The sequence below is a fragment of the Clytia hemisphaerica genome, unplaced genomic scaffold (genome assembly GCF_902728285.1).
Source record: "Clytia hemisphaerica strain Z4C2 unplaced genomic scaffold, Clytia hemisphaerica genome assembly, whole genome shotgun sequence".
Classification (NCBI taxonomy): domain Eukaryota; kingdom Metazoa; phylum Cnidaria; class Hydrozoa; order Leptothecata; family Clytiidae; genus Clytia; species Clytia hemisphaerica.
Genome location: NW_027104376.1, coordinates 191,274 through 199,684, shown reverse-complemented (window position 1 = coordinate 199,684; position 8,411 = coordinate 191,274). Strand labels below are relative to the sequence as shown.

At 34.5% G+C, this 8,411-nt stretch overlaps 1 protein-coding gene across 1 annotated transcript in view; it reads left to right on the top strand.

Annotated features, from left to right (window-relative positions):
• The first annotated feature begins 397 nt into the window (after window positions 1–397).
• Window positions 398–8,411, top strand: part of LOC136818851 (hatching enzyme 1.2-like) — a 29,126-nt gene continuing 21,112 nt past the window's right edge. The window contains exons 1-6 of the mRNA XM_067075081.1: window positions 398–641; window positions 2,038–2,076; window positions 2,553–2,708; window positions 4,462–4,602; window positions 5,546–5,675; window positions 7,410–7,501. Coding sequence (XP_066931182.1) covers window positions 548–641; window positions 2,038–2,076; window positions 2,553–2,708; window positions 4,462–4,602; window positions 5,546–5,675; window positions 7,410–7,501 — 652 coding nt within the window. The 5' untranslated portion in view covers window positions 398–547. The remainder of the gene's footprint in view (window positions 642–2,037; window positions 2,077–2,552; window positions 2,709–4,461; window positions 4,603–5,545; window positions 5,676–7,409; window positions 7,502–8,411) is intronic.

Sequence of the window (8,411 nt, the reverse complement as noted above, 5' to 3'; positions counted from 1 at the left end):
GATCTCAATCTTCCAATTGTTGGTGCATCAAACAATTGTAAAACAATGTATCAGTGACAAAGTTATGACTATTCTGTCTGTTCCCGCCTTCTAATTTAATGTCTTTAAAGACAAAAGTCAGATGACACTCCCAATAGACAGTACTACTACGTCAAAAATGTAGGAAGTAGCGGTCATGAAGATTGTTTTTAGCGAGTCGGTTGCAAAAAGATCTCTCCGGTGGAGTGAAATGTAACTTCTTTCGTGGAAGTATCTTGGTTATCTAACATCATCTGCTCAGGGTTTTTTTACAATTTTCCTTATCAGTGTTAAGAGATCTTACTTTATTTGCGAGACTCTTATCTCGATTAAGTTTGACTTTTAGATTTTTATTTCAGTCATTTTTAATTTATATATTCTGTATCGTTTATAAAAATCATTCTTGTTCATACAAGTCTATAAATAGTGTCACTGGGTAAATTATTAACCTATTAATACATTAAGGGAGTTCATTAAAATTCATATAGAGTTTTGCCACATCTGGTTTTCGGAGGGCCTTAAATCAATCATGAGGTTTTCTGTACTGACAGCTTTTTTATGCATGGTTTTGGCACTTGGACAATCGAATCATGGCAAGGTCATCAAAGAGAAGAATGTGGAAGGTAAACTTATTCACATCTTTATTTGTTAACCCTTTTTTTCTATTTCTATTTCTATTTGGTTGAGTTGCAGGAGGCTTTGAGCCCTATTTTCGCAACTATAGACGCTTTCAATGAGCGCCTTGTCAGCACCTTAGACTGACTACCCAATTTCCCTCGCACGGCATTGGTTGACACGGGTGAAGGTTCATTCACTTGCCAAGTGAACCGCTGCGAGTGGGAATCGAACCTCAGTCGCCTGTGCAGCAACCAAGGTCAATGACTACTATACCACATCGCCCAAACCTAAGTGACGTTTATATACGCTAAAAACTAGCCAACACACCAATATAACTCTCGTCCTCGCACATCTTTGTGACGTTCTTCTTTACGCTTTTCATGGCGGTTTATTAAGCTATACACCGTTTCGATCGTAGTCGCGCGGGCATTTTTCTGTCTGCTTTATCCCAATAAAACCTTCCCAGTCCTTTTTTGACGCATTTTTCTATTGTCTATCTCACAACCTCTATTTTACTTGCAACATGCAAAACGAGGGGTCTGGAATACTTCGTAACACTTATACAATACGACTAGTAACATATGTCGCAGCCTCATTCGAAAATTCACTTATCAAACTCTGGTATTCAATGATATGCTAAATCAAGTACCATTTTGGAGTCTTTGGTTTTAACCCGGTTAAGGATCAAATCCATGTCTTTGGGCAGCGGAACCGTTTATGAATCAGTTTTACTTGCTTTTGGTCTAGAGAGCTTCATACAACAGAAGTTACACATGTATAGTGCAGGAAAAAAATATGGGGGTAGTATAATGGTTTTACAATTTTCTTAGGGGAAAGGCAAACTCCCTGTGCAAATCTCCTAGAACCGTTTTTCAAAGTAAACGGTGAAAGTATTTTTCAAACCTAATTATTTGACATGAAATATTTCATTACAAAAGAATTTTTTGCGTGGTCCTGAGTTTTGATTACTCACTAATGTTCGCGTGATATTTTCCCTTTAAGTGGGATGTGCTTTTGTGGTAGATTTGACTTTGATCGTTTCTGTCTTATCTTTTACCAAACCAAATAGCTACAACCAATGATAACAAAGCGTCTTCCTCCAAATGATAAAAGAATTTATTTAAGGGCAAATGACATGAGTTACAACATTAGGTAGTTTTGATCTAAAAATTCTTGAAGTTGTTAATTAGTACTGATTTAGTCTTTGGCTTACTCAGTCCACAATATAGACTAATGTATGAAAAGTAACAACTGCGGAAAATGCTGGATTTATAAATTCTACCGTCATTCTTTTTGGCCAAATGGACATTACCTCTTCTTTAGTAAAAATTGTTTCTTATTTTCTTGAAAATCAAACAATTGCGTACTTAATGGAATCAAACAAAATATTTTGTTCTTTAGATGCCATATCTAAATTGGAAAGTCTTGTTGAAAAAGAAGGTACATGCTCCTAATTTTCATTTCTTCACTGGAAATCTAGAGTACTAAAGAAAAAAAACTAGCACTGTTGTCGAATAATTTATTATGTATTTTTTCAGTGGGAATCTAAAATGTCAATTGAAATTTCCGTTTGGGATATCTACCAGACTTCCTTCCTTCCTGTGACCCTGCCTAAAGTCTTTTTAAATTGTCATTCGCAAATGTTTTAGAGACTTCTTGATAATTAAAAGTTTTTAATCTTGAAGGATAAATGCAGCAGCAGAAACATTGGCTAAGAGGAAATCCAAATTTCACGAGTTTGTAATTAAAAAAGTTAAATTTCATATCAAATTTTAGTGTCAGGGTACAGAGATAGAACAAGGCTTTTTCAAATGTGCGTTATCCAGCTCCGCTATTACATATCCCTGGTTAAACGTCTAAACTACAGCCTTAAGGATCCTGAGCATATACATCTCTCTATCCCTTTTTGCTTTTAGTTGAAGATGATTTATCAAAAATCGAAGATATTAAGCAACAATCGAAGAAGATTCAAGCCAAGAAAATTAAAGCTGAAGAAATAGCAAAACTCTTCAGTGGACTTGTTGAAGAAAAACCTCTGATGGATGCCAAGAAAGAAAGACCAGTTAAAAAAAGTAAGTATTGATACGTCAGTTATTTTTCTGTAATTTTTTATCATTTTCTGAGATTCTCACGTTTGCATGTGTGAACGTGCCATTACACAATCATTGGCGAAAAATGGGTGTATGCTTCACCCTCTAGGCCCAAGAGGAACCTATTAACGCATACAGTAATACACCTATCAACGGCTTTCAGGGACTAGGAATTGAATTTACTTCGAATATAATTTTTCTTGGTGCACAGAATGTTAAGTTCTCTAAAACAAAATCAAGCATGTTCCCGCTAAAACTCTATTTCATACTATTGCCCTCATTAAATACTTGAAATATTTTAACCTACAAACAAGGTCGTATTATTTGAGAAAAGGGAAATCCTCACGAAATCAAACGATTTGGAAGTGCTCTAAATTAAGTTGGAAGGGTAGAACTTTAGCTCTGAGTTTTAACACTAGAAATCTTAGGATTTTAGGATCTAAAAGTTCAAAAATGGTCGAATAAAGCTCAGAATATAGCCAGAAGGTCGGTAAATCTCTCTCAAATTGAAATATTTGATTATATTTAACAGATTGCCCAAAAGCGACTAACTCGCCCAAACTTCAAATTAGTAAAAACGAGGAAATAACCAAAATACTCAAAATATTTTTACACAGATTGTAGCTCTTTCCAAAGTCGAGTTACCTTGAGTGGATTACTTTTGGTGTGCGATTAAATTTGGCAAATTTACCGATTTTGTTGAAAAAATCCACGCCAAAATTTTAAGAATAAGTCATTTGCCAAATTTTAAAATACAGTTGAACTTATGTAATTCGAACTCACTTAATTCGAACAGATTCTGTGGTCCCCTCAGAGTTTACCTTGAAAACCTTACAAGAAAACTCCAATAATTCGAACTTATGTAATTCGAAAAATCATGTAAATCGAACAAATTTTCCAGTCGCATCAAGAAATTTTAATCATATTATTCGAATTTTGGAATTTTTTTGAGTTTTTGAAGCAGACAAACTCGACATTTTGTCAATCAAACGTTTTTAATCAAACGTTTTTGACGTTAGAATTAGTGTTTAACAATCGAATGTTTTCTTTTTTACACTCGATTGGAGCTCGTCCACTGCTTTTGCCTTCCATTTCTTATCAAAAACGAAATATGAAGCTCTCCGTGACTTGGAGGATGGTATGTCCAATAAAGACGCATCCATCAAGTTCAAAAGTAAACCTGGGAAAGACTTTTTTCATCGAATTAGGTCAAAAATACAAAAACTCATCTAGTTAGAAACTGCATGTAATTCAAACAAAATTCTCGGTCCCTTAAGAATTCGAATTACATGAGTTCAACTGTATCTTTTTAGGGTGGAATTTCTATTAAAAAATCACGCAGTCCTTAGTTTACTAGAGTTTACCTTCCTATCCACCAAATTAAATTCCTAATTAATTTCTGAAAATTGACCATTCGCCAATTTAAATCTACCCTAAAATTAATCCACTTTTAAAGTATGTTTGTTAGAATTTAGAAAATTTTCCTACCCCCTGTTAATTCGGACCCCCCCCCCGTCTATTCGGGAGACAAGAGTAGAAACGTGAAACAAGAACCTATTTTTAAAAATTCAAATTGTGACAGCTCGACTTAAAATTGAGCGAAAATAGTTAGACAAAAATACTCAGAGGTTTTGCTCAGGATTATGGAAGGTTTCTACAGGCCAAATCTATCTCAAGCCATCTGATTATTCCTTTAATTGATAAATTGCTGATCTATTTCACATTTTCGTTGTAGATCTGTTAGATGATATGATCATTGATTTACCAAGTGGCGATGAAATTGCAAAACGTACAGCTATTTATAATCAGGTTGTCTTTTGGTCATCAAATGCTGATGGAGTCATCCATATTCCGTATCAAATCAAAGAGGACGATTGTGAGTTGCATTTTTCTTTATTTTTTTATCGATTGCATACACCTGTCAATCCATATGTGAGGAGACTTAGCTATAGTCTCAAATATCGCAATTTGCTTCATTGATTTTTATCATGCAGAAGCCACTTCTCTTTTGTAAAATCGAACTTATCACTTTGAAGCGTTTAATAATAGTATTTTTTTACTATTAATTATATGGTTGATTACATTTAGCTTAGATTTGTAAAGGACGAGCGGGGCGATAAATCCGTAATAGTCCCACTTTTTTGTAATCGCCCTGATGTATACAAAAGTTTCTATTGGTTGAAAGAAAAGTATCGTACGATATTTTGATTGGTTAACAAAATATCGTACGAAATTTTTAAGCGAATCAAAATAAGAGTGTCAGTCGAATGTTTTTTTATAGTTTCGAATGTTTTTATAAGTTTCGAAAAGAATAGCGATTGAGTGTTCTTCAATTCTTTTTTTGACCATATAATTAACGCGGAATAACATGGTATTCTTGGGTGATTTTGGATTAATAACCCCTCGTTTCATTGAAAACGCTTCAAAACACTTCACTACGTTCGGGCTATTTTGAAATGTTTTCAATGAACCTCGGGGTTATTAATCCCAAATCACCCTCTAAACCATGTTATTACTAGTACTAATCAATTATCTATTACTAAAAGTGATACGTGTGTTTCATTAATTATGGAGGTCTGAAATTTAGTGGAGATGGGCAGTTTAAGGTTTTGTTTTTAAATAAGAGTGATATCGATTGCTTACTCATCAATTTAAATGATGGAGCAAGATTGGCCAGAAAGAGGAAAAGAAAATCATATTCTGCTTATATCAGCACAATATAACAACAGACAATGAAACGTGAACACTTACGTAAACATAAAACCTTTAAAGTAGAAAATACATTGAAAATAAAATAAAATAAAATATTTTTTTTTTAGTTACGGCTGTAGAAATATTTCGCTTGGAGCTGGCCGTTGAGAGTTTCAATCAAGCATTAAATTGCCAAGACAAACCATGGATAGTAAGAACTGACGAAGAAGAGTTCATTCAATTTCGAAGAGGAGATGGGTATGTTTAAAAGGGACAAGCTGGAGTTTTTACAAACTTTCGTTTGATTTGGTTGGTCGTTAACCTGTAATAAAACAATTTTGTTACTTTTTTTAAAGAACGCGTCATCTCTATTACTTCAAATAACCAATTAGTGAAGTCTCTTGTAAAAACTCCAGCCCACCCCGTTTAAAATCTATCAAAAATACACCTACAGTTGAATCTCGCTAATTCGAACTCAAATGGAAATTATTTGAAGATTCGAATAATAGAAAATTGAATTCGGAAAAGTCAACTGTATCAACTTTAGCGCCATAAGTAACAAAAAGGGGTTTGGGTTCCAGTTTATCATAATACGTTAAATCTCTTTAGCTGTTCAATTGAACAATTGCTTTAAGCCATGCTCGAACCTGAATGTTATGTGGTGTTAAGGTTGGTAGTTGTAAAGCTCATTTATTGTTTGTGGTCCTTGACAAAAAATTGAACACTTGCTTAGCCCTTTTAGTGCCAATGTCGTATATATCAGACATGGGCTATGTAGGAGGGCGAAGCCCTCTTGTAATGCTCAGTTTGAGTTAGACATATCGTCATTTTTGGTCTAATTCGTAGACATTGGATTGGGTTTCACGGTCAAGCAAAGATAAAATCAAAAGTGAGACTTTCCAGCGAGATTTTAAGCCACAAAGTCAAAAAAATGCAAATATTTAACAAAAATCCATGACCGTTTTTTGACCTTTTTTGGTGAATGAGTGATTCAAGAACCTCCAAATTTAGCCCTGCTTTACTTGATTCTGCCCTCTGGCGAATCAATTTGAAGTTTTACTACTGGGCACCTCTCAACCATTCAGTCAGTTCCGCGCATATCCGCTATCGCAATCCAACGAACTATGAACGAGCTTCTAACTTCTTCTAGATCCGGAGATATAAGTCTTTAAAGTTTGAACGAGCGATTTTCTTAAAAAAGGGTTATTATTATTTATTCAATATCGTAATTTGTAACAGTAATTACCCAGAAGTTAACAGATTGTCAATTCTCTAACGTTACTTTGATTAAAGTCTATTCACGATAAGTGTGCACTCTTTTTTCTTTTACCTATAACTTTTGAAGGAATTCTTCAATCTTTATAAATTTGGTATCGTTGGAGAGATATTTGTGAGTGGAACAATTTGAAATAAACAAGTCCTTAAAAAAATTCTAAAAACGAAGATGAAAATGAAGAAGAAAAAAATGAAGATCTTTTAGAGAAGTGCCATAACTTTCATTTTCACTGGAGAGATTCTTTGATCTTAGGAGGTCATTATTGTGAAGAAATTTTACTAAAATATTTATTCAATATAAAGTTATGATACAAAGTTAATAAGTGATTGACCCCAAAAAATAGCAGAAAACAGCAGAAAACAGCGTTTTTAGACGTCAATCAACTTATAACTTTGTTTGATATCTTTTGACTGAATGATTATTTTTGAAAGATTTTTTCACAGTGATGACGTTCGATAATCAAGGATTCACTCCAGTGAAAATGAAAGCTATAGCACTTCTCTACAAGATCTTCATTTTTTTCTTCTTCATTTTCATCTTCATTTTTAGAATTCTTTCAAAGACTTTTTTATTTCATATTGTTCCACTCATTAATATCTTTCAAATGATACCAAATTTATGAAGATTGAAGAATTCCTTCAAAAGTTACAGGCAAATGAAAAAAGAGTGCACACTTATCGTGAATAGACTTTAGTTCTTAATATGTACTTTTTCAGATGTGAAAGTTACGTTGGAAAGGTGACGCAAGATCCAGCTTTGGGAGGTGTTCAACCCATTTACCTTCATTCCAATTGCATCTTGCAACCTGGTAAGTTATAGACTAGGATTGTTTATAATCCGTAGAAAACAGTGATGTGGGTGTTATACAGTGCCGTAGCCAGGGGGGCCGGGGTGGGGGGCCCTGGACCCCCCAAAAAAGTTTTAAAATTGACTTTCGGAGAGGCAGTTTTAGCCAATCTGGAGGGTATAAAGTCCAAAAATTTTCTAGGACCCCCTAAAATATAAATTGTGTCTACGGCACTGTATATGATAATACGCGATTTCATTCCAATTGAATCTTGCAACCAGGTGAGTAGACTGGAGTTGTTCATGACCCGGGAATACAGTAACATAAAGTGTTATATAAGATAATGATACGTGTTACAGGATGGTGTCAATTTGGATAAACTACATATCTCTATGGAATATGATTTGTCCCTTCCAGTATTTATTGCCTGTTTGAATAAGTCGTATAGCATGCTTTACTTCCAAGATCTCTCTTACTTAGAGTTGGTTTTAGGAGGACTAATCCGCACATACGCAACATCTGCTAACCCTGGTGCCCCCCCTTGGGGCCAGTTTCTTTGGCAATCTTTCTTATTAATAAAAAAAGAGTACATATAACATCGGGGCCATCCATATAGTACGTACGCAGTGAAGGGGGGAGAGGGGGTTAAGCGTACATCTATTGTTTAAATGACATCATTTCTATTGTTCTCTGCGTACAAGGGGGAGTGGGTATCAAATTTTTGGAAAATCTTTGCGTACGTACTATATGGACGGCCCCATCTATATAATATCTCTCTGATATTGCACCTCAGTTATTCATGTTAAATTCCCGTTGTTTCATATGAATACCCAACATAAAGCCTTGGGCATAACTTTTTGACTTTTAAAGCTAAGAACGCTCCTTAAACGTTCCTATTTCCATCACTTTATGAGTATTTGTGTGCAATATC